We start from the raw sequence: 27,068 nt of genomic DNA, 5'->3' as shown, positions 1-27,068 counted from the left end.
TTTTTTATTCCAGATTAATTAAATTGCAGCATCTTAGTGTCTGGAGTCGTACTGACTGATGACATTAGTTCAATCCCCATCACTAAGTTCAAGCGCAGGATATTAGAGTGAATAACAGAACCACTGTTTACTTCACACAGGATCAAATCTGGAAATCAGTCATTCAAAATCAGACAGACAGTCCAAAACAGAATCACCTGGACTGTGTTGACACAGGACTCAGAGAACCAGAGAAGCCACAGAGGAAAAACCGTAGCGATGAAACGTTTGGTATTGAGGCTTATTTCTCTTTTGCAATACACACCGTTTGGAAAATATTGCGTTGAAGCTTTTATTGCATTACTGTTGTCACTAGACTGGTGGCATTTCAAGCTTCAGACAGCAGACGGGCTTTAACCATCAATAATGCATTTGTAACACATGGTTGTTTATTTCAGCACCTCCATGTCAATTAAATAAATAGATGAATATCAATAAATGTGTGTGTTTCATCCACAGTCTTAAGATTATGGCTGCTATCATTTCTGCTAACCGCCAGATGTCACTCTGCTCTTTGAGTCTTTTCTGGACGTAATCATGAAGAGGCCTCAAACGCTTCAAGTGTCTCAGCCATCATTAAAAAGCACAGCTCAGAATGGCAGGATATCACAAGACTTCACAATGAATGTGAACAAGCACAGATCTGACGGCTACACTGCTTATTAACTTGTGCAATGATTGAAGAGGTTTTTGCAGAGTGTTTTACATTTTTGGATGCAGCCGTCGTGGTACGGAGCAGTACAGGCTCAGTACTGTGGTGAGCGTGATCTGCGTAGGTCTAGAGCCTACACTGTTTATCAACTAGTGTAATAATGCAAGGGTTTTGTGTTTTGTTTTGCAGCAGGGTGCTGTAATCAGACCAGCAGTTATTAAGACTGAACCAGCACCGATAAGGGAGGACATTGCCAGACCTGCAACACACACACATGTAGTTGGTGGAAAGTATTGTAGAGCGTAGTGGAGCAGAGGGAGAATCACCTGCTGGAGAGTTTCTCTGTTCTGGTTGTGCTGAAGGAGATGATGATCGAATCAGGTGAGTTGGCCCAGCTTGGGTTCTTGAATATAAATACAAATCAACCTTTATTTCCAACTGTCTCTCAAGACATCTTATAATGAGAAAACAGCTGGGAACAAATTGTTAAACTAGTTCTAGGTTTGCAGTGAAATCTGCCTCTGACAAGTGTACACCCCCTCTGAAACCAAGCCTCATGTTCCTCTAGTCCATGCTCTTTTAACATCTAACGACAGCCCTGGTGCTGTTTTCTACTGCAAGGAAAGCGACACTACTCTGTTGTTGCCATGAGAGGGATGACTTCAGAATTTTGGACATGATTAGAGAGGGAGGGGGCGACGAGTGACATGAGTACTTTGGCGCTATCTGAAACGTGGAGATATGCATTCCCTGTTTGAGAATGATCTGTTCTCCTGTGACCCAGTGTGCGAGATAAGTGGCATAACTGTACTGTCCTACAGTGAACTCGCCTCTTTCCGTACATCCTAACAAGCTTTAGCAGCGTTACATCACGTCTGATACTCACAACTACAGCACTGTTACTGTGCTCAGTCATATTTTAGTACTGTTGGGTTCCTGAGCGATGAAAGTGAAAGAAAGAAGTGGGTTCAGGTTACAGACCTGATTTAAACTGAAGTAAACTGGGGATTCTGTTTGTGGGGCGTTGCAGAGCAGGAGAGCGCTACCTTCCTAGGCCAGCTGTTTTTAGCAGCTGGCTAACTTGAAGCAGTGCTCTGTCACTCGCACAGCATGGCTGTAGTGATGTTACCGTAGATCAATGAGGACAAAAGAGCACTGGTTTCAGTTTAAACAGGACTCTGCCTGCTGTGAGATTCACACTGCAGTTATTGCTTTTACACAGCGAGTGTCAGGATGTGCTGTGGCTCTTCCATCCCTCAAACTACTACGACAGAATAAAGAAATCTAGCTGTTTGCAAGCTGTGCTATGCTCTAAAATTGAGGTTGATGTGTGTAGGAGTCATGGCAGGAAGGTGGTGTGATCCATCACGATGTACTGAGTCAGCAAATTTTTGCTGTTTGTATTACGCCAATGTTGTCGAGAAGCTAAACGGTTTAGCACTTGTCACCAGACAGTTAAAAATATATGTATATATTTTCTTCCTTAAGTTGTGAATATCAATCAATCAATCAACCTTTATTTTGACTCGGAAGTACATTGAGGGCAACCCTCATTTTCAATGTAGCCGAGCATTTACAAAAACAGGGATTGACATGAGAAAGAAAATAATAACTACATTTAATCATTTTAAATTAAAAGAAAGTTTAAAATAACAGTGAATAAAAGATAAAAGTAGATAAAAATAGAACTTGAGATTTAAATGGTAAGAAATTAAGATCAAAAATAGATAAGAAATTAGTAAGGTAATAGTACAATATCACAAATTAAAAAAAGTAATGATTAAAAAAAATATTAACCACTAAGGAGCAAAATTCAGCGTTGAAACTTGAAAGAAATAATGATTTGACATTTAAGACGATATGTATCAATATGGACTGATATGAAATTTTTTGTGATAAAATTTTTGGCCATACCGCCCAGCCCTAGTTACATCCATGGAATAACAACCAGCTTGTTGTCAATATTGGTGAGCACATCATCTACAGCTGCATTCACGAAGTGTCGGAAGGAAAAAAGTACTTTTAATTATAAGTCAGTGGAATTAATTAAAGTCATTTTGGGCCATTTCTTTAGGTCCAATTATCATCAAATTTAGACACTTTGTAAAGGGCAACAGGTATTTTCAAATTATTTAAAAAAAAAAGGAAAATAAAAATGGAGATACGAGGTTTTGCTCCGACAGCAGTGATATAAAGCTAATGAAAGAGGGAGGGATACACTGAGGGGGATTTGACTGGGCTCTAGACGTTTTCGGTTCTGAGAGAATAGAACTTCCACACATTCACATGTTCTCAAACGCTCAGTAGCATTTGTCCTCAAGTAGATCAGATCCTCAGTTTAGCGTGTTCTGCCATCTAGTGGCTAAAGGGGGAAGTGTACAACAGAATGAGATGGTGATCTTCTCAATAGTCTGTATTTAATGATAAAACTGTGATAAACCGTCTACAGAAGGCTGTGAATATGAGGTTCTGTGCTAAACTGGAAAGATAACCACCACATGATCTGAAGTGCTCAATGCTGCCATCAAAAACACTGTAAACACTACACACACAAGAGGAATTGAGAAAACACACAGCAATAACACAGGGTGCAACTTTTATTGACTCTTTTTAAGAAATATTGTACAATAGGCTTTCATGGATTTGGTTCAGCACTACAGTCACACAGCACAACACAATCACAACTCCAAGCAGCTTAACAGACTATATTACAGCAATTACAGCTCACAAAAAAATGAAAATGAAAAAAACTGTAATACAAAAAAAAAATGTAATACAATGTTTCTTTGTCCAGGAAAAATACTGAAAATGCACTCAATAGGCTAAATATGGGTAACCAGAGACAGTCATACACTTAATTATCAATTCAAACAAAGGATATATGTTACATCCTTCCTGTAAACATTAAATCATTTTTCAGTCCAATATCAACTTAATGTAAATCAAGTTTCAAAGTGACCATATTTCCCAGAACAATCAGTGCATATATTCACACAGCTCCAGAGTTAAAGATCTGGGAAAGAAAGGGAACATTTACAGTTTTTTTAGTAGAAAAATGGTAAAAATAACAACTTGCTACTCTAGTCACTTCCACCAACATGTTGGACAGAATCGAAGTCATGAACTTCTGCTCTTCTGAGCTGCTTCTTCTGCGTCTGATAGAGCCGCCGATCCCCATCAGAGCTGATATTCAGAATAAAACTGGCCAATCAGCAGCCACAGATATGAATAACATATAAAACCAGAATCATCAGTGTTTGTGTTTGGATGTGTGAAAATATAAATCTCATTAAAAGCTGAATCACTCAGGGCTCCTGGATTTCAGCCTGTGCACTAAAATCACTCCTGGACATGTGGAGTAGACGTCCTTATCAAAAGAGCTAGATGGTTACTGAGTGTGAGAATAAACAGGGTCTGAAAACCCATAGGGGCTTACGGGTTACTAGACATTGTCATATATATGTTGAGAAGAATCAGAGGGGTTTGTAGGTGAACTGAGAGAAGAGTAGACTGTGGAAACTCTAGCCTCTGAGTCAGGAAGATTTCCTGTCTCTTCCACATTAGAATAGACAGCAACGAGATCCTGAAAGCAGAGATAATAAATATATGAACTGTTAGAACAATTATGACTAACATTTTACAGCAGTGGTTCTCAAACCAGCGCTCTGGACCCCCAGAGATTACACATTTTTGCTCCATTCCAGCTCTCATTGTGGGGGGCGTTGACGAATGATTTAACAACTACTGCTTATTAGCACTCTGGTGTCAACAAACTTGGCCAGAATCAATGTTTCTATATATGCTACTCTCTCTTTTTGATAATCCAGCACAGAATTGCATTTCAAACATTTCCTGAATCTGTAGAGTCGCCCTTTCCCTCCTATCTAATCATGAGGTTGTTGGTGACTCCCATCTGGAGTTATGAGACTATGTACAGGGATTGAGACACACGTCATCTCTATATCACTGTATTCAATTAGTGCATTTGTTTTTCCGTCTACATTTTGTGTAAAACTCACCAATGGACTATAAGAACTGACCCGTCATGTCATTTCATTTAGTGGCTTTAATGTGTAATTGTGTAAAACTAACTAATAATTCAGATATATGACTAATGTCTGCTTATTGTCAAAGTAAATACAATACAGACATATAGAAACACCAAAGACTAGATCAGCACAGGTCACAAAGTTGTAAGAGCCCAGCCTGTGCCACTGGCTGCCAGCAGAGGGCGACAGTGGCGAGGTGCCATAACTTCAAGCAACTTCAATTCCCAGAAGCTCCAAATAGACCCAACCTGGCACACCTGTAGACTCCTCTGCTTAAGGCTGTGGCAAACAGCAGCCCTTTGTCACACTTTTGTAAAGGGGTGACTGGTACAGTACTTAACCCAGGTGGGTATCTAATCAAAAAGAAAAGAAAACAAAAACAAACAAAAAAACAGCTGGAAACACCAAAGAGAAATTTCTCCAGAACTACTTAAAAACTACAAGAAGAATCCACTAAGAGCAAACAAGTGAAACATAAAGTCTGCCTTTCCCTCATAATTACAGAGAAAGCAATTTATGTTTTATTTCCCGTTTCTAGTTCAGCCGTTTTATTTCCCATTCCTTGAGGTGTATACCCAGTTTTATTGAGGAGCTGTCTGAACATATAGTGTGAAATGGTGTCCCACAAGGCTCTGTTTTAGGGCCCTTAACTTACAGCCCCTAAAATGAATCATTTAGACAAACTAGACATAATTGGAGATGTTAATGACATAAGATTCTACATAAGCAGGAACATTCTCCTGCTATAAAACCGCTATAAAAAATGTATTAAACCTGCTCAAAAAGAGATTGGAGATTTTATCCTTTGACCTCCTGCTGCAATAATATAAGTCTTGTTTCTATTTACTAAATATTGTTTTTTGTGTGTAAATGATGCAACGTGTTTCAGGTATTCAAAAATGATTCTTAAATATTTCACTGGTGGACATCTTTTCTATTGAGGGTCTACTTTAAAGCTCATGACTCACCGTGTAGTTTGAGGAGCCTTGGGTTGGGGTTGAATCTACATCTGAGGAGAAAGAATTCCATTACATTTAATCAGTCATACAGTAAGAATTGAAAAACACAGATCTGTTCTCATTATTAAAAATATAAGGTCATTTAAAAAAGAAACAGCATGTGGGCTTCACCTGAGAATGTGTACAGTCTATACTTACTCTAGCTTTCTTGACACATGTTCATTTATAGCCAGCAGAGGGCAGCACATGTCCATTACTGTTAGTCCACTGAGGCCATTTTCTTTTTAGGTTTGTATTGATGAAATTCTCTACACACCTGAAACACATACACTTACCTCTGATGAACAAACAGCACAAACAGAACCTTTTTACCTGGGGTGCACACCTCCCATGAGCCTCCTCTTTGCATAATACTTTGCATAGTACTGTTTGGCTGTGTGCCCCGTGCACATCACCACACTGCCCCCTTCTTAAAAGTCCACCATTCCGGTGACCCAACATAATCCGAAAAAGGTCCTTGGGATAGCCAAGGCCACGCCAAGCTGTAGCTCTGTGGATATTCTGTCCATTGACGCATCAAAGCAGAAGGGAAAGAGAGCTCTCTGTCCTCCTGAGCATGGTGGGACACCTCGCTGCCCACTAATGCCAGGCCCACTGCTACCGGGGACAACAGCAACAGCTGTCCTCCTCTCCTACACCTTCCGCTTTATCCGTTGTCCACCCTGCCGATGATACAGGTGAGGCTGTTGCTCGTGTGCACTGCCTGTTTCTTCCAGCTTGGCTTTACAGCTAGCCACTGCCAGCAACTTCATTTGTCATGTCACCAAGCCCAGCATATCCTGTCCAAGGTTGAGCCCAGCCCAGGCCGCAACCAGCAAATCTAAGCCAAGAATGCAGACTTCCCTTATGGGTATGAGCCAAAACTTGTATACTTGGCTCAGATGCCCTGGGTGACCAAGAGCTATTTTCTCCCCGCCAGGACAACTTGGCTGCCGGTGATGGACCTGAGCTGGATGATGGTCATCTTCCAGGCCGTGATGGTAGCTGGGCTGGATTATGTTTCTGTCGGCTTTCACAGCATATTTTAGTGCAGTGTCCCTGTTTTCGGCAACACATGCATACCATGTTGTCTCCACCTGGAGCTTCTCTGCCCCATCACAGGGTTGCTCGCTTTTTTGTCTGCTTGCTGAGGTCAAGCTCAGCTGTCATCACCCCAGCAACTGCCTCTCAAAGACCAGCCAGTTTGGTGAGGTGCACCTGCCACTATAGTTTCTCCAGATATAGATCCTCCTGCACAGCCCTGTCTAGCATGGGTTACACCTGCTGAGCCATCATGTATAGCTCCACCACTAACACACTAATCTGCTCTCCCTCTCATCTCCATCTGTCCAGTTGCAGCTTCCTGACTGATAGCACCGCAGGCTCTCCCTTTCATGGCTTAGCTGGGCTCCACTGCTTTTTCTCAAGTTATATAGCAAAGCAGTTTTTCTCCTTGCCACTGGAGGACACCATCCCACTTCTGATCACCAATGCAATAACAGTCAAAGGAAGATTCAACTGAAGCCATGGTTCTGATTTAAGAACAGTTTTTTTAATGAGCAACAGACTTAACACAGAACTCTCAAGGGAGGTCACCAAAAGCCACAGCATTCCCTGTATAGGTGACGCCCCCTCGCACACAAACAACCCCATATTCTGAAGCAATAACACAACTGAAACACACACACCTCTAACAAGAGAACAGCACAAAGTACACACACACACACACACATCTTCTAAGCCACTTCTCCTTCTGGGTGACTGGAGCCTATCCCAGCTGTCATTGGGCAACAAGCAGGATACACCCTAGACAGATTGGCAGTCCCGGCACTAAGTAGTACCTTCTTAACTTGTGGCCATTGGTACAAAATTATAACTTTGATTGTTTTATTATCATGTATGTCTATATATGTGCATGTGTTTGTATGTGGTGGTACCTTGAGGCCTGAGTCTTTTTCGTACAGCAACAATCATGAATATGAGTCCAATCAGAAACACCAGCAGAATCACACAAACAATACTGATCACAGAGGAAGCTGGGAACTCTGGTGTTGGAGAAACAGAATCATAATTAGGGAATCAATAACAAACAATAATTGAATCATTTAACAGAGATGAAGCTAAGAGCGTAGGAGCAGATGGACTTTGTCTGTACTGTGTGTTGTGTGTAGCAGAAGCTGAAGACAGTGTGGTTTCAGCAGTTGAGTATGTGGTTGGTGTATCAGTAAACTGATGTGTTGATGACTGTACTAAAATATCTGCCTTTAAAGAAAAACTGAACTCAAATAAATGTGTTTGGTAGATTATCTGTGTGTTGTACCATTTGATGAATTTATCTCTGATGAGGAGTTGCCAGTGGATATAGAGGTTGGAGATGCGGTTGCTTTTGTGCTCTGTGGAATTGTGCTGGATGGTGATGAAGATGATATTTTTGATGGAGGTTCTTCTTCTGGCAAATGGAAACATTTACATCTTAATCATTTGGATTTAAATGAAAAATAAGGCATTTGTAGCTGTTAGGGGAGCTAAAATTACAGTATCATTACTGGCAAAAGAGAACATTGATTTAATGTATAGGTGTTCGAGTAGATGGTCAATAGATGGAGCTAACCTTAAGCAGGCGTCATGATGCTTGTGATAAGCAGTAAAAATGCATATTACAAAAGCTGCAATGGCAGTAGTTTGAGATGAAACATAGCCAAGCAAGAATTTCAAATTCAGATTCATCAAATTTAATCAAGCTTTTAATCCAGTAAATGACCAGGGCCCACCAGTGGGGGCTGTTCAATGCCAAACGATCACTATTTTTTTTTAAGTTCGATCATTTGTACAGAATACATCACATTTCCTGAAATTGTAGCCATTGTACAGCACAGTGTATTTAAAGGGGAATATCTCTTTTTTCAAAATTTATATAGAAATATTTTGATGTTCCTTGAAATTAGTGGAAATAAAAACGTAATTTTTGTGACTAAACTGGTAAAAATGGTTTGCTACTTCAGAGCAACAATTCCCTACTTAAGGTTAAATCAAACTTAATCAAAAAGTCATACTCTACTGAATAATAAGCATTTGTAAGTAATAAACGTGGGATTTTAAGTAATGAAAGGAAACTCCATACAGCTCTTACAGCTCCATAATCATTTAAACATGAAGTTATTCAACCAGTATGTGTTGTTTGTGACACGTAACACTGCTGTTTCCAAAATACAGTATTCGAGTTGTGGAATGGTATAAATATTAGGACTCAGGCTACTATTGAGTAGGTTATTAGTTATTTAGGGATGATATTGGTTTTTGGTACTTGAGGATCAGGCATCAGCATTGAAAAAGTAAATAAAAAAGGTATTGGAGCATCTCTATATTTTTGTGTCAGAATTCTTCATTCATACATTCATCATCATTAACCACTTAATCCAGTGTCATGGTAGCAGTTGGGAGAGCAGAGGATCCCAGACATCCCTGTCCAATGCGACTCCAAGCCACTCCCAGGCCAACTTGGAGATATAATCCCTCTAGCAGGTCCTAGGACGACGCCAGGGTCTCATCCCAGTAGACCGTGTCTGATACACCCCCACAGGGAGGCATCCAGATCAGATGCCTGAACCATCTCAACTGGCTTCTCTCAATGCAGAGGAGTAGCGGATCTACTCCAAGCTCCTCCTAGATGACTGAGCTCCTCAGAATAGAATAAAATTCAGAACCATCAACCAACCGTTTGCACATAAAGGAATTAGACCTCCGCACTTATCCCATCCGTGCAGTGAAACACTCACATACACTACGGGGCAGTGAGCACACTCACCCAGAGCGGTGGGCAGCCGTATCCATGGTGCACGGGGAGGAGGTGGAGATTAAGTGCCTTACTCAAGGGCACTTCAGTCACATGCTGCCTGCTGAGGGGTTTGAACTAGTAACCTGAACACAAGGCTTGTTTCCTAACCATCAGCCTGCAACTGCCCCTGACTGACTCACCCTATCAAGTAGAGTGCAGCCCACCACCCTGCAAAGAAAGCTAATTTCTGCCACTTGTATTCGTTATCTCATTCTTTCAGTCATTACCCACAGCTCATGGCCATAGGTGAGAGTCGGGATTTAAACTAACCAGTAAACAGAGAGCTTTGCCTTATGGCTCAGCTCCCTCTTCACCACTACAGTCTGGTTCAGTGACCGCATTACTGCTACCTGTCCCAGCCTGCAGCCGACCATCCCTCTTCGCATCACTGAATAAGACCCCAAGATACTTAAGCTCCTCCACTTAGGGTATACTTTCCCTGTATGTGGAGTGGGCATGCCATCCTTTTCTGGGCTAGGATCATGGACTCAGACTTGGAGTTGCTGATCTAACCACTTCAACCTCAGCACTGGAGGCATCCATGCGATCCAGCCAAAAGAACAACATAATCTGCAAATAGCAGAGACACATTCCTTTGACCTCCACACATAATGCCCTCCTGACCTCAGCTTCGTCATGACATCCTCTCCTTGAATATCACAAGCAGGAGACAAGGTACAGCCTTGGCGGAGTCCAATGCCAACACTGACTTCACAACACTTCTACTTTGGCTCTCAACAAAGGCGGTCGCACTTTCTCCCTCTCCTCTCCCTTATCTCTCCTGCTTTGCTTCTGTGTCTAGTCTACTGTCTGAGCTCTTTACTGAGAGACTCTCTCCGCGCTGTTCTTCAAACCTAAAAAATGGATTTGATCAAATGGTCTCTCAACGCAACTGACACCATCTTCTCGATGAGAAGTCCTGGTTCGGGGGAACCAACCTGTCCTGCCGGAATGTTTGCAGCTGGCTACACGATGGACGCATGGGAGAGGTGGCGTGTCGTGTGCCTGGCGGCTCTCTCCGTGGAGGATATTGAGGACGTCTACCTATTCGGAACCATGATCACAGGTATTTTGCTGATTGGATTAGGCATTGCCTTGGTGTATCGCGAAATTCGCAGAATGGAGGCAGCTGTCCGCGGCCCCTTGAAGCTGCCTGACATGATTGATGTGGTGGGCAGAGCTGTCAACACTCAGAATTTGACTGTAAGTTGTACCCTGGATAACATCGTGGAGAAGTTGGCAGCTTTGCAAAGGAAAATGGATCGTTTATGTGACCATAATGGACTTGGTGAGCTACCGTAAAAAATACGACTACTCACTCGAAGCCTGCAACCCCTTTCTTATCTACTTTCGGCTCCCCGTATCAGCGCAGGCCTTGGCCTTGGCTGGTACATCACATCTCCCCCAGAGGAACACTGCTGCGAGATGCTCTTCATCCTCCTCCACTTCCCTGGATTCCTGCTGATTGTTGACTCTGCCTGGGCCCGATCAAGGTTGTCTCCATGGCAATTTTGCTGTGTTATCGCCATACCACCCTGCGAACTGAGATACCTAGACTGGGATGCCGAGTAGGGCGCCTTCTTCAGGCCCCCCCCCCTCCTTGTCTCCTCCCTCACCCAATGTATTCTGTTTCTCTGTAGTTTCCATTATTCCTGTCTTCCTGTCCTGTTTCCCCCCATTGTCATATTGTATGTGCTCGGATGGGTTGATCAAAATTTCGCTGGTTACTCTGGTGACTGTGACAATAATGCCTTCATTCTCACTGAAGTATACAAACAAAACTCTTACTCCAGAGATACAGAGACAGAATGGCCTGGAGTAGTAGCTCTGGCACCCCATACTCCTGGAGGACCTCCCACAAGATATCTCAGGGAATACGGTCGAAAGCCTTCTCCAAGTCCACAAAACACATGTAGGCTGGATTGGCAAACTCCCTGTTCGTCCCAGTTTGTGGGAGTTTGTGTCAAAATTCATATTATCATAAACAGAATTTGGCTCATGTTGATTATTTTCTCTTACACTTGTTTGTGTACTCTACTCATATAACACGTACTGAAAGAGGCAGTTGTGCTTGCAGACATTAAACTAAACAGACGGATGAAGACAATCATAACTTCTACTTTGGCTTCAGGAATCTTGACTGAAAAAAAAACAACAGTTCTTTTCACTTCCTCAGTTAAGCTCTGCTAATATTCATATGAGATGTTTCGCTTGAATCAGAGCAGGGATAGATCCACATTTCAGCCATCACAACATTAAATCTGAAAACAGTGTGGCGTCAGTTCACTTTAAAGTGTAAACTGACCTTGGCTGAACTCCAGGCTCTCTCTAGTTCACTGACAGGACCTTAAATTATAAAGCTATACACTTAATACTTCAAAATGATCTACTCACCAGTAACTCTGAGGTTGACCTGGGTGATATACACCTTGTATCCATGGTCAGATGTCCAGTCTGATTCAGCTCCACACCAGTATTCACCAGAGTCTCCCTCAGTCAGACTGTTGATGATCACAGTGAAGATCTGCTTTGCTCTGTCATCATGCAGAGAGAGTTTCCCCTCATTTCTCCATCTTCTGCTCTCTTTAACTGATGTTTCATAACTACAGTCAGGAGTGCCCACTCTCCTACAGAGGAACTTGGGGTTACTGCTGTGGGACTGTGGGTATTTGCAGCTGATGTTCACACCTCCTCCAACATGGCCAGTCACACTGATGCTCTTCATGTATTGATGAACTGTCAGTTTTAAACAATAAGATAGAAGCATTAATATTAACTTTCACAATTTAATAAAATTCTGACAATTCAGTTGCAGAAAAATTTCTGTATTTCTGTATTAATTGATTTTTTTGAAATCAGAAATCAATCAGTTTTCTTTCTCAAGTTGACTCAATAACTTTGCATGTTCTGTTGTTTCATTAGGGGCCACACCCCTATAACTAAAAGTATGTTAAAATCACTCTTTTCATATTTACATAATTATAATCCATATTCTTGTTCAGAAAGATGCTAGATGTCAGTTCATAGGCACTCAATACTACAGACATGCAAACTACATGAAAGTGAGGAAACTGGGAGAAAAGCTAGAATGCCAAAGAACATAGTAAAGATCTTGCTATTTTCTAACCAGCAGTTGTAACTCTATGTACACAACCTCATTTTGGTCAAATATGAGAAATTGGACAAATGCACTTTCAGGGCAGAGATAAAACAAGCACAGACTGAAAATGAATCTCTGAAGGTAGAAACTCTGTGACAACCATAATATAATAATGAGTATACTATTCATAAAATATATGAGTAGATCTGTTCTTAATACAATTCCTCACATTCCTGCTGTTCCATCTTTATATGAGTTTGTACATTCACTCTCAGTGTAGCTGATGCTAATGATGCAGGAGGTCTAGGATAATAAACAGGTGCAGTGTTGTGAGAGACTCACCTTCCTCTACCTTCAGTTCCACTGGCGTGTAGACGTCAATGGCCAAATCTTTATCAACTGCACAGTTGTACGTTCCAGAATCCTCTACAGTGAGCTCCCTGATGACCACCCAGAACTGTGCAGCTCTGGTGTCGTCAAACAGTGAGAATCTTCCTCTGTTTATCCACTCATTTTTGGCGTCTGTCCAAATTGGCTTCGTCATGCAGGGCCATGGAGCCTCACAGAGGTACTTTGGGTTTGATGTGTATTGTGTCTCATATCTACACTTGATGAGGACTCCTCCTCCTGAATATCCCATCACTCTCCCTGATTCTCCACCACCTACTAAAAGAGGACAAATGTCCATCTGAGTAAAGGCTTCATTTGACGCTGCTGATAGTGCTGATTATATAGAAGAGCATCTCCTTACCTGAAATCAGGAAGAGGGTGAAGATGAGGAGGGTCTTCATTCTGAGTCAGATATCAGAAGACCTGAATGCATCCACCCTGTCTACCTGTCTCTGTCTCTGAGTGACTCTGTGTCTGTGCTTTTTCTTCAAAAGAAACTGATGCCATGACCACTTCCCTTTCTGACCCTGCGTGCGGTTGGAAGACCGTGTGTGAAGTGTGTTAGAACAAAGTTTAATAAAAATGAAGAGGACCTTTACTGCCATCTAGTGTGCCCACAACACAATTGCCTGACACTTGACCGTTGGAAAGCACACTGGATTTAAAGGGAAATTCCACCAGTTTTAAAAAAAATCATAGTGATGATGATAGGAACCAAACATCTGGATAGCTTAATACCTTTAAAAGCTAAATCATGGAAAGTTATGACTAGAACTGCCTGAGTCTGAGACATTAATTTACGATAGTTTGGAGAAAGTTTTATTTTTATTTTGTTTTCTTACCATGCAGGTATGTGCCGGGTGTTCTAAGGCTAAAAATTATGTTTTTTAGCTTCATCAATATTTTATATCAATACTATGCATAAATGCTCAGAAGACACATGTAGGTTTCCTGGTGGTTTTGCATAGTATATAAAATGTCTATTTGTGTTGTTGTCATGATGACCCCTGGTTCCTATCACCACCACTGTAAACACACCTCTACAATGAAATCCCTCTAAAGAAATGAGTTTCTGTAATGAATCCTCATCTCAAACACTCAATTATGCAGAAATTTTAAAATATAGGTGGAATTCCCCTTTAAATGACAGTATTTATGGTAACACTATCTGATAACAATCACAAATGAATGAAGTGGAATATAATGTAGTAAAGAAGTCCTGCTGGCTCTCTAAATGTTAAAATAATGATGGAAGACTTTACGAAGCTGTTAAATCAATACTATTTACACAATGTAGCTTTAGTCAAAAACTGCATAGACTTAAAAGGAACACAACACAATTTAATGTAAGTGTATTAAAAAAATACACATATGAAATATATATATATACTTTTCTTGAGATTAGTGAAAATTAACATAGATCAAATTGTGAAATCAGTTTTTTGCCACTTTAGATCAACATCACTTTAGTTAAGGTTGAATTAACCCTTTGTTCACAGTATTAAACTAAAACTAATCAAAGCCTCTGCGATGGACTGGCGACCTGTCCAGGGTGCCCGATGACCGCTGGGATAGGTTCCAGCACCCCCCCACGACCCTGAGGGAGAAGTGGCTTAGAAAATGGATGGATAATCAAAGTCCACATTTACACTGCTCCAGAATAAAAATCACCCTGTGAAAGAAAAGTTTTTTGACAAAATGTATGAAAATGAAAGCGTAACATGCTGACATGTTAGACTGCAGAATAAAAGTCTTTCTTGTTAAAGGTTGCTGTGGTAACAGCACTATTATAACTACCCAGTGATGGACAAAGTACACAAATCATGTAGTTGAGTTAAAGTAGAGACACCCAAGGTAAAATATTACTCCAGTAAAAGTAGAAGATCCTCCCTTTAGACCTCCACTTGAGCCTTCAGCTGTACTTAAGTATCAAAAGTAAAAGTACTAAAAGAGTAATTAACTTAATGCAACTTAGTTCCAAGTTTAAGTTGAATAAAAACTGGCTTTAAACTCAGGATCACAGATGAGCTCCTTTACTATGTTGATCTGTAGGCGTCTGTTCATAAACATAAACCAGCCCAAACTCATTTACTATAAAATGAAATGGTGTTTGTAGAAATTCAGAAAAAAGCCGCGTCAGTCTCGACTGCATATGTGGACATATTTCTATATTGAGCTCTATTTACACAAAGTTAGGTTAGTTCATCATTTATGTTGAACAGACTCTCCCAAAGTTTTACGCTGCTGCGCTGACGTTGAACCGCGTGCTGCACTGGGTCGGTATGACCAACAGGTCAAAACCAGCTCTAAACAAAGTGACCGCTGGGCCCTGATTGGTGCTCTGGCTTTGCGCTTCTTTCGTTTTGACATGTGACGTTTTTATACACACAGAAACCAAAAGGAACGACAGATTTCTCAAAATGTAGGAGGAAAAAGTCAGGTATCCATCCATCCATCCATCCATCCATTAATCCATTATCTTCCGCTTCTCCGGGGTTCGGGTCACGGGGCAGCATCCTAAGCAATGAGGCCCAGACCTCCTTTTCCCCAGCCACTTCAAATAGCTCCCTGGGGGGATTCCGAGGCACTCCCAGGCCAGCTAAGTAAGTAAAGTAAGTAAACATTTATTTATATACCACTTTTCTAAGCACAGCTACAAAGTGCTTCACAAACAACAAGTACTAAAAATAGAATGATAAAACAAAACAGATACATATAACTATAAAAACAGTACAGCTACATTCATAAACAACATAAAACTGACATAAAACCATAAAAACAATGCAGCACTATCCAATAAATAACAAAAGCATCACCTGTGACCAAAAGCTAATGAATAGAGATGCGTTTTGAGTCTTCCTTTAAAAATGTCTTTTGATTCAGCTAGTCTAACATCCAAAGGCAGAGCATTCCACAACTTGGGGGCACACACAGAAAAAGCACAATCTCCCTTACGTTTCCGTGTTGTCCTAGGGACCACTAAGAGCCCCTGACTAGATGACCTTAGTGATCTGGTACTAGGATACGGTGATAATAATTCTGAAATATATTTTGGCACATCACCGTGCACCGCCTGGTATGTTAAAACCAAAATTTTGAACTGAATTCTAAAAACAACAGGCAACCAATGCAGAGATGCCAGTACAGGGGTAATATGCTCCCTTCTTTTAGTCCCGGTAAGTACCCGGGCAGCTGCATTCTGAACCAGCTGCAGCCGTGCCATTGCCCCTTGACTAAGACATGTAAATAGTGCATTGCAATAATCAAGTCGTGATGATACAAAAGCATGAATGATCTTCTCTGTGTCCTGGAAGGAGAGCATTTTCTTGATTTTGGCAATATTTCTCAATTGAAAACAACAGTGCAACATAGTTAGGCCAGCGTGTCCTGGGTCTTCCCCGGGGTCTCCTCCTGGGTGGAGGCGTACAGGAGGCATCCTAACCAGATGCCCGAACCACCTCAGCTGGCTCCTCTTGACATGGAGAAGCAGCGGCTCTACTCTGAGTCCCTCCCGGATGACCGAACTTCTCATCCTATCTCTAAGGGAGATATTAGACTCTGAAATGTGGTGGAGTGAAAGGAAAAAGTCCAGAATGGAGAAACTTCAGTACAGATACACCAAAAAATACTTAAGTACAGAAACCAATTACATTTACTCAGTTACTCAGTTACTGTCCACCACTGTAACTGTCTGTGTTCTTGATTAAATATACAGTTGTGTAAGTTGGGCCTACTGAGTATCACTTCCTGAGGAATCAGAGAACTGAGTAACTAAGCTGTGGAGTAGACATCCTGATGAGGAGAGTCTGATGGTATAAGCATGATGTTCTTTCCTTTTTTTACTTTTTTTTGCTACCACCAAAAAAAATCTTTCTTTTTCTTCTGCTGATATTGACCCATTTTGATATCTAGTACTGGATCAGTGCCATCTCGTCTGCTAATTCAGTTTAATAAGGGATGAAACACTGAGGAATGTGATCAGAAAGAACAAAAATGCTGTAAGACTTTTAGACCTTGAGTAAAAACCCCAAGTTACAACTACAGTAAAAACTAAGGCAGCTGCTCAGTGTGGTCAGTAAGGTGTGAACCGCTCTGAAGAGTGTTTACTTCCTGTTACACTGAGCATGCTCACTGCACTCTTAATGTAACCAGCAAAATGAAGACCCAACCAATCAGCCAGTAACACTGATGCTGTTCTTCAACGACATTGATTTGATCACACCTTTCAGTTTCATGACATTTCACAGCGTAAACTGTACTTTAAATGCTCCTTGCTGCTTTCTACACATCAGTCTGGTGTGGGTTTCTAATGTATCGGACATAAAAGCACAACAAACATCCTAAAAGGCTTCATTTGATGCTGATAGTGCTGATTGCTTAGAAGAGCATCTCCTTAACTGAAGACACGAAGAGGCTGAAGACGAGGAGGATCTTCATTCTGAGTTCAGGTTCACAGACTGATACCAGCTCTACTCCACTCTACTCATCATAGATCAGATATTCATGAGAGATAGGTGTCCTTGCATGAATCATGTCTGACTCTGACTCTGCCTTGTCTTCAAGTGCATCTTAAAGAGATCATGCCCACTTCCCTTACTGACCACGGCAAAGAGAAAGCTGCAGACCTCTCAGTAAGAGGATGTGTGACATATGCACATTTTGCCATCTGGTGGCTGAAGGAGGAAGTGTACAACAGAATGAATAAGTGATTTTCTCTGTAGTCTGTATTTAATGATAAAACTGTGATAAACCGTCTACAGAAGGCTGTGAATATAATGTTTTGCACTGAACTGGAAAGGCAACCACAATATGATCTGAAGTGCTCAATACTGCCATCAAAAACACTGTAAATACAACACGTACAAGAGGAAATGAGAAAACACACAGCAATAACATGATATCTAACACAGGGTGCAACTTTTATTGACTCTTTTTAAGAAATATTGTACAATAAGCTTTTATGGATTTGGTTCAGCACTACAGTCACATACTAAAACTATAAACAGCTTTACAGAATATATTACAGCAATGAACATTGAAGATCACAAATTAGAAAACAAGTTGTAATACAATATATATTTAACCAGACCAGACAAAACACTGAAAATGACCTGCAGGCTCTCAATAGGCTAAATATAGATAATCTAATAAAAAAAGTCACATTTTAAGAAACAATTGAATGTCTTGAACAGAATATAAAACACAGACACATAGTTTTACACTTATTATCAATCCAAACAAAGTAGAGAGGTTACATCTCACCTGTGGACATTAAATCATTTTTCAGAGTCCAATATCAACTTAATGTAAATCAAATTTCAGATTGACCATATTTCCCATAACAATGAGTGCATATATTCACACAGCTCCAGAGTTAAAGATCTGGGTATGAACAGGAACATTTACAGTTTTATTAGTAGAAAAATGGTAAAAATAACAACTTGCTACTCTAGTCACTTCCACCAACATGTTGGACAGAATCGAAGTCATGAACTTCTGCTCTTCTGAGCTGCTTCTTCTGCGTCTGATAGAGCCGCCGATCCCCATCAGAGCTGATATTCAGAATAAAACTGGCCAATCAGCAGCCACAGATATGAATAACATATAGAACCATAATCGTCAGTGTTTGTGTTTGGATGTGTGAAAATATAAATCTCATTAAAAGCTGAATTAGCTGAATCAGGGCTCCTGGATTTCAGCCTGTGCACTAAATCACTCCTGGACATGTGGAGTAGACGTCCTTATCAAAAGAGCTAGATGGTTACTGAGTGTGAGAATAAACAGGGTCTGAAAACCCATAGGGGCTTACGGGTTACAGGTCATTGTCATATATGTGTTGAGAAGAATCGGAGGGGTTTGTAGGTGAACTGAGAGAAGAGTAGACTGTGGAAACTCTAGCCTCTGAGTCAGGAAGATTTCCTGTCTCTTCCATATTAGAATAGACAGCAACGGGATCCTGAAAGCAGAGATAATAAATATATAAACTGTTAGAACAATTATGACTAACATTTTACAGCAGTGGTTCTCAAACCCTGGTCCCCCAGAGATCAATGACTGGTTTAAGAGCTACTGCTTTTTCCTTAACCATCTGAGGTGCACAAACTCAGCTATGTGTCAAATTTGATATTTGCATATCAGTTTCTTTGTTTTTTTTTGATAATACAGCAGAGAAATACAGTTTAAACATTTCCTGAATCTGTAGAGTCGCCCTTTCCATTCCATCTTATCGCAAGAACGTATGTGACTGACATCCGGAGTTATGAGCCTATGAAGAGGGACTGAGATACCCATCATCTTCCTCTCACCAAATTTGTGTGAAATTGATCAGTGGACACTCAGAAAATCACTAAGGACTGACCATCACGCCGGAAACCCTTCACTCTTCATTCAGTCCACATCAAAGACACGTGTGAAATGGTGTGCAGAGAGTTTACAGCTGTTGAAGTTGCTGCAATGATTTTGGAAAGTAGTGATGAAGATAACAGAGCATTTTGATGTGAAACATATGAGGATCATATGAAGAGCCTTTAAAGGAGAATTTATGAACATATGCAAATTCAAGAGAATGACCTAAGAGGATTGATTAATTCTTAACTTTTTATTAACTAAGTGGCACACATTACCATCATACTTCTTAAATAATTTTTTGCTGCAATGAACTACTTTATTGATGTAGTGGCCACCTTGAACCACTGCTGTAAACGCATCTCTAAAGTTTCCAGCAGTAATTTTCTGCTAAATAAAGCTTAACTAGTTAATATGTTCTGACTAAATCTATTTAATTTACTTTATTATATTTAATACTTATTATAGTGATTACATACCAGTTTATTCCCAAATTAATAATTGAAAAAATAAACAGGTAACATTCAACCTAACCCATGTCTTTAAGCTATTTAAGATAATCAAGAAAATACCTCTTTTTTGGAGGAAGTTGCAGCCCATGAGAGTTTTTTTTTTCCTTTTATAAATAAGTATTAAAGGCATGATTGTTGCTCAGTCTGGTTTTCTGAAACAACATGGCGAGAGGTTTGATTACCTCAGATTGCAGAAGTCTTTCTTTTGATTAGATACAGCGTTTAAAATTACCATGATATATTAATGGACAGAAAACAGCTGGTTTAGACAAACATGTTCTTAACTGATTTACCTCTTACTTGACAAACCAGAGTGTAAATGAGGAGCTGTCTGAACATAATGTGCAATATGGTGTCCCACAAGGCTCTGTTTTAGGGCCCTTTGCTTACAGCCCCTAGGACACATAATCTAGACATAATCAGACATAATGGAGGATTCTGTTAATGACATAAGAGTCTAGATAATCAGGAACCTCCGCCTGCTAAATTCTTATACAACCAAATATGCTGTAGGGTCCTAAGTCTGCTCAAAATAAGGTTGAAGATTTCATACATTGACCTCCTGCTATGACATATAAAATAATGAAAGTTGTGTTTCTACTTAAAAAATATCACTTCACAATTTTTTTTTTTTGTGAAAATGATGCAGGCTTATGTTTCAGTTATTGAGGAATCATTAAATATTTCCCTGGTGGATATGTTTTCTAATAACGGTCTGCTTTGAAACAGTGATGACTCACCATGTAGTTGTTTGAGGTACCTCCGAGGGGTCGGGTTAAGGTTGAGGCTGGATCTGAGGAGAAAGAATTCCATTATATCAAATCAGTCAAAAATTAAGAATAGAAAAAATATATATTTTCAATATTTAAGATCTGTAAGATAATTTGAAACAGACTGTGGGATTGACCTGAGTATGAATAGAGACTACTCTTACTCCAGCTCTCCTGACACATTTTCATTTATAGCCAGCATAGGGCAGCATCTGGCCATCATTGTAAGTCCACTGAGGCTTTTTTTTTCTTTAAGTTTGTATTGATGAAATTCTCTTCACTAAAATAATGTCTTACAAACATAAGACCAAGAACATAATCGGCGATGATGAATCAGTCCAACATCACAGTACAGGCCCTGCCTTCATGAAGCACTGTATCTTATTGTAACAGGCATCAAAAGAAGCCCATGGGTCTGATCTGAGAACAGATTTTAATGAACAAAGGGCAAAAACAGGTGTTGAACACTAAACTACCAGGGGAGATCACCATCAGTCACAGACCTCCTGCAACTGGTGATTACCCCTCACACTCAAACAACCCCACATCCTGAGGCAGCAACACACCTGAAACATATCGCTGTTGTCGGAAGAAAACCTCATATCTCCAAAATAGTAACTTTACAGGAGAAGGAAAAAACCTACTTTACTTTTAATGGAAGTCAATGGAAACAGGCATCTTTCCAAGCAATTTTGGGCCATTACTTTTGGTCCATTCATCATAAAATTTACAGACAATGTAAAGACCAACTTGCATTTTCAAATTATATTTAAAACTGAAAAATGTAAAAAATGGAGATACAAGTTTTTCTTCCGACAGCAGCAATATATACACACCTTTATTGAAAGAAGAACATTAACAACACAAAACAGTACATTTTTAACTGGGGTGTGCACCTCCCAAGAGCCTTTTCTCTGCATGCTTGCTCCTGGTTGGCTGCTCACCCTGTGGCTATTGTCACACTGCCCTCTTCTTAAGGTGTCCCAACACAGTCTGACCAAAGTCCCTGGGGTAGCAGCAGGGGCTTCACAATGTCCATTGTCTTATTCCACATAAATGCCATGAGCCATGGGCTTCTCTTCCACGTATGCAGCCAGTCCTCTCTTGGGGTCGTGTCCTTGCCACAGCAGTTTTAACACACTTACTTGCTCTGACCTTAGTAAACTGCCGAACTAAAGCTCTCTGGGTGTTCTGTCCATTGAGGCACCAAAGTAGAGGGGCAAGAGAGCTCTCTGTCCTCAGGTCCGCTGCTCCGGGGCAGCAGCTGTGCTTTTCTTGGCTCAGATGCCCGAGGCTGGCAGAGAGCCTTTTTCTTTCCCCCCAGGTCCACCTGGCTACCTTCCAGCCCATGACAGCAGCCAGGCTTCCCAGCCAGATTCCATTTCTCTGGTGGCTTAGGTTTGTGGCATTGCTTGGTGCTCTAGCTGGGTTCTGCTGCCACACACCGTCTTCTCTTTATGGGGCTACAGCAGGGCTATGCTGCTGCTTGCTGGTTCCTAACTGGCAGACTCCACCAGTCTAAGCCATTTTGCTATCGGCTTCTTTCTTGTCAGGCTCTCTTCTTCTTCTTCTTCTTCTTCTTCTTCTTTGTTGCTATTTCTTTTTGAGTTCAAGTTAGTGCAGTTCCTCTTCTGGACACTGGAGGGCGGCATCTCACTTCTGATCACCAATGTAACAGTAATCCAAAGAAGATTCAACTGAAGCCACGGTTCTAATCTGAGAACAGTTTTTTAATGAGCAACAGGTATAAACAGGCACATACTTCACACAGAACTCCCAGGGGAGGTCAACAGCAGTTACAGACATCCTTCTACCGGTGATCCTCCCCATCACACACATACAACCCCACACCACGACACCATAACACACCTGAAACAACACAAAATAGTACCTTCCAAACTGGGGAGCAGACCTCCCATGAGCCTCTTCTCTACATGTCAGCTCCTGGTTGGCTGTGTGCCCCATGGCCTTTGCCAAAATATTATAATAACTTTGTTCATTGTAGTATCATGTGTGTGCATGTGTTTGTATGTGTTAATACCTTGTGGTCTTTTTCGTACAGCGAGAATGAAGAACATGAGTCCAATCAGAAACACCACCAGAATCACAGACACAACAGTGATCACAGAGGAAATTGTTGATGCTGGTGATGGAGGAACAGAGTCATAATTAAAAGAAAAACAAATAATAACCTAATAATTTAACATAGATCAAGCTAACAATATAGGATTATCTGCATATGGTGTGTACTTTGTATTTTTTTACATTGTGTGTTAGACCATAAAGCTGAGGAGGTTTTAATGTCAGTAAACTAATGTGTTGATGACTGAGCTAGAATATCTGCGTTTAAAATGAAATGATTATCTGTGTGTTGTACCTTCTGATGAATGTGCCTCCACTGATGAGTTGCCAGTGGATATCGATGTTGGAGATGCGGTTGTTTTTGTGCTTTGTGGGATTGTGCTTGATGGTGAAGAAGATGATGCTATTGTTGATGGAGGTTCTTGTTCTGGTAATGGAAATCATGGCATTTTCATTTGTATTTAAAGGAACAATAAGATATTTTAGGTATTAGTTGACCCAAAACTGCAGTATCAGAATTTGCAAAAAAAAAAAAAAAAGATTTTAATGTGTAGGTGTTTGAGCAGATGGCCAGTAGATGGAGCTAAACCTAAGCAAGCAACATGATGCTTGGGACAAGCAGTAAGCATGCAGACTGCACCCAATCAAAGTAAAGTTTGTTTTTAGCCTAGACTTAAACACTGAGGCTGTGTCTGAGTCCTGAACACTGACTGGGAGCAAAGGCTTCTACAAAGCCTGCCAGATGGGAGGAGGGTAAAAAGTCCATGGTAAGGATGAGAAACATCCTTGTTGATGTCCCTCACCCTGCCCAGGCAGCGCTTATGGTAAGTGTTCTTAATGGAGGGTAATTGGGCACCTGTGATGCATTGGGCAGATTTCACCACCTGCGGGAATGCTTTGCGGTCAGATGAGGAGCAGCTTCCGAACCACACTGAGATGCAGTTTGTGAGTTTGCTCTCAATGGTACAGCAATAAAAGTCCCGGGACACAGGTGAGCTTTCTTGAGGCCCCGTAGGAAGTAAAGATGCTTTTACACCTTTTTGACCATGATAGAGGAGTTTACAGACCAGGTGAGATCATCTGAGATGTGGATACGAAGAAACGAAGCCAGTCATACGCTCTACCTCAGCTCCAGATCTTCACAGATCTTCTTGTGGGTTTCACATGTTTGACGACCGGGGTGTACTTGGGGAGCAGGACCAAAGAAAGATAGTCAGGCTGTCCCAGGTGAGGGAGGGATGTGGAGCAGAGCAGTGAGTAATAACATTGACAGAGTCCATGCACCATGCTTTGTTTACATAAAAGCTGCAGCTGACCTGTCAGCTCGGAAGAGATTGCCCCACTGAGTGTTCCATCATGCTGTTAGAAACATCGCTGCTTAGCCATATTTCCAAAAAACTGCAGTCCATAAGCCTTCTTGTGTGAAGGTCCAGATCTTTAATTCATCCAGCTTGCTTGGCAGAGATATTGGTGAGGAAGATGCTCGTAGCAGCTCGACGCCTGTGCCAGTCAGTATGAATGGCTCGTTTGGTCTCTGTTTCCTGGTCAACTCTGGGGGCAGCTGATTGAAGTCGAATGGAAAGTCCAAAATGATTTGTGCAGTGAAGATCAACATCAAACAGTGTCTGTCTTTTGTATTTGGAGTTTGCACGAGTGAGTCGAGTGAAGACGCAGGAGATTGTAAGGTAACTAAACACTATATCACTAAGTGAGACACTGAGTCTTGTGATGTGCATGCACTGCCATCTCACTTCCTCAATTAAGCACTGCTAATATTCAGATGAGATACATCACATGGATCACAGCAGGGATGCATCAACATTTCAGCCATTCAGACATTAGAGCAACATTGCCCTACTTAAGGTTAAATCAACTGTTCAGTCATAGTTTAAAGCCCTGAAATGGGCAGGGCCCACCAGCAGGCCCAAAGTGTTATTACACACCTCTATTACCCAAGAATACCCGTTTGCACTGAACTCCCTGTAATTACTGAATAATAAGCCTTAGTATGTAATAAGCCTGGAATTTTAAGGAATGAAAAGAAACCACCAGCATTGTGATATTTTACAGCTCCAAAATGATTTACACATGAAGTTATTCAGCCAGTATGGTTTGTTTGTGACAGAGACCACTAATTTTACCAAAATACAATATTTAAAAGAGCAATAGTATAAATATAAGTACTAATAGGCATCGTTCGAGTAATTTCCAGTACAGATCTTCCTCTGTTAAACTCTTCTTATATTCATATGAGATGTTTCACACGGATCAAAGCAAGGATGCATTGACATTTTAGCCGCTAGAACATTAAATCTGCAAGCAATGTTGTATCGGTTCCCTTTGAAGTACAGACTGCCCTTGGCTGGACTCCAGGCTCTCACTGACAGGACCTTAATAAAGCTGCACAAATAATAGTTCAAAATGAGATCTACTGACCAGTAACTCTGAGGTTGATCTGTGTGATATAGGCCTTGTATCCATGGTCAGATGTCCAGTCTGATTCAGCTCCACACCAGTATTCACCAGAGTCTCCCTCAGTCAGACAGTTGATGACCACAGTGAAGATCTGCTTTCCATCATCATGTAGATACAGTTTCCCCTCATTTCTCCATCTTCTGCTCTCATTAACAGATGTTTCATAACTACAGTTAACAATGCCCACTCTCCTACAGAGAAACTTGGGGTCACTGCTGTGGGATTGTGGGTATTTACAGCTGATGTTCACATTTCCTCCTACATGGCCAGTCACACTGATGCTCTTCTCATAGGACAGATCTGTGAATCATAAACAATCAGATAAAACCATTTACTATAATCTCCAGAGCACAGTGCGGTCCTGTCAAATGATGACAAGTCTGTAATTGAAGGGAAAAAGTACACATTTTGCTGGATTAATTAAGTGTTTGAACTGAAAAAGCAGTGAAGTCAATCAGAAATCAGTCATTGAGAATCTTGTTGTAATTTGGTTTCTCTTTAATAAAGAAATCTTGGTCAGACATGAGAAATTACACCCAGTTTCATGGCTGAGCAGGACCAGACAGGAAACCTAAAGACAGAAACCCCACGATAACACTCATATAATAAGTAAGCATGTTCTTATTGGTACTGTCCAGAAAATCCTATTTACATTACAGCTCCTGACGTTTGGACATTCACCGTCACTATAACAGATGTTAATGATGCAGGACATTGAACAGGTTTAGTGGTAGGAGAGACTTACCTTCCTCTACCTTCAGTTCCACTGGTGTGTAGACATCAATGCCAGATTTCCAAACTCCACACTTGTACATTCCAGAATCCTCTACAGTGAGCTCCCTGATCATCACCCAGAACTGTGAAGCTCTGGTGTTGTCAAACAGTGAGAATCTTCCACTGTTTATCCACTCATTTTTAGCGTCTGTCCAAATTGGCTTTGTCATGCAGGGCCATGGACCCGTACAGAGGTACTTTGGGTTTGATGTGTATCCTGTGTTGTATGTACACTTGACGAGGACTCCTCCTCCTGAATATCCCATCACTCTCTCTGATTCTCCTCCACCTACTAAAAGAGGACAAATGTCCATCTGAGTAAAGGCTTCATTTGACGCTGCTGATAGTGCTGATTATTTAGAAGAGCATCTCCTTACCTGAAATCAGGAAGAGGGTGAAGATGAGGAGGGTCTTCATTCTGAGTTCAGATATTGGAGCTCCTGAATAGTGCAGTCTGTCTCTGACTCTGTGTGGCTGTACTGAAGCTGCAGCCTGGTGCTAACCAGAAGTGGATGACATGCTCACTTCCCCTTGTTGACCTGAGCGAAAATAAGCTATGAACGTCTCAGCAAAACGAGGTGTGAAAGATATATAAAAATAGAGATATAAGCTGTAGAATGAACAGTGGGCTAAACTAGTCTTGTAGAAGCTTCCTGGCATTTAATAATTTGTTTATGTATTTATTGTTCGTTTGACCTCTTAAATTGTATAAAACACTTGATATGCCACTTCATCTAATTCTAGTCTATTGCTCTGCTGTCTCTGTGAGTATTAGCTGTGTTGGTGAGTGACTAAGTGGTACGTTTATTACTTTCAGTGTACCAGTGTCTGGGCCTTTACCACTTACTACCTTCAGTCTACCAGTGTCTGGGCCTTTACCACTTACTACTTTCAGTCTACCAGAGTCTGGGCCTTACCACTTACTACTTTCAGTCTACCAGAGTCTGGGCCTTACCACTTACTACTTTCAGTCTACCAGAGTCTGGGCCTTACCACTTACTACTTTCAGTCTACCAGAGTCTTAGTCCACAACTAACACATCAGATC

The 27,068-nt window shown here is 41.0% G+C and overlaps 2 protein-coding genes across 3 annotated transcripts; both read right to left on the bottom strand.

Moving 5' to 3' along the window:
• Nucleotides 1–3,270: 3,270 nt before the first annotated feature.
• LOC108411742 (CMRF35-like molecule 8) lies at nucleotides 3,271–13,514 on the bottom strand. Of its 2 annotated transcripts, XM_017683468.1 has the most exons (7): nucleotides 13,425–13,514; nucleotides 13,016–13,339; nucleotides 11,968–12,309; nucleotides 8,059–8,187; nucleotides 7,676–7,783; nucleotides 5,709–5,749; nucleotides 3,271–4,274 (listed from the first exon to the last, which is right to left on the bottom strand). In XM_017683468.1, the coding sequence occupies exons 1-7, from the start codon at nucleotides 13,462–13,464 to the stop codon at nucleotides 4,134–4,136; spliced, it is 1,125 nt and encodes a 374-aa protein (XP_017538957.1). In that variant the 5' UTR covers nucleotides 13,465–13,514; the 3' UTR covers nucleotides 3,271–4,133. The 2 variants fall into 2 exon arrangements, with proteins under 2 accessions (XP_017538957.1, XP_037399478.1); XM_037543581.1 differs by lacking the exons at nucleotides 7,676–7,783; nucleotides 8,059–8,187.
• Nucleotides 13,515–18,180: 4,666 nt separating this feature from the next.
• On the bottom strand, nucleotides 18,181–26,474 carry LOC108411741 (polymeric immunoglobulin receptor-like). The gene is made up of 7 exons (XM_017683467.2): nucleotides 26,399–26,474; nucleotides 25,993–26,313; nucleotides 25,209–25,547; nucleotides 23,068–23,199; nucleotides 22,732–22,833; nucleotides 20,661–20,713; nucleotides 18,181–19,019 (listed from the first exon to the last, which is right to left on the bottom strand). The coding sequence occupies exons 1-7, from the start codon at nucleotides 26,436–26,438 to the stop codon at nucleotides 18,876–18,878; spliced, it is 1,131 nt and encodes a 376-aa protein (XP_017538956.1). The 5' UTR covers nucleotides 26,439–26,474; the 3' UTR covers nucleotides 18,181–18,875.
• Nucleotides 26,475–27,068: the final 594 nt, after the last annotated feature.

Source organism: Pygocentrus nattereri, chromosome 12, assembly GCF_015220715.1.
Source record: "Pygocentrus nattereri isolate fPygNat1 chromosome 12, fPygNat1.pri, whole genome shotgun sequence".
In the NCBI taxonomy this organism is placed as follows: Eukaryota; Metazoa; Chordata; class Actinopteri; order Characiformes; family Serrasalmidae; genus Pygocentrus; species Pygocentrus nattereri.
Note: the sequence above shows the minus strand (reverse complement) of the source record. Positions and strands in the feature narration are given on the sequence as shown.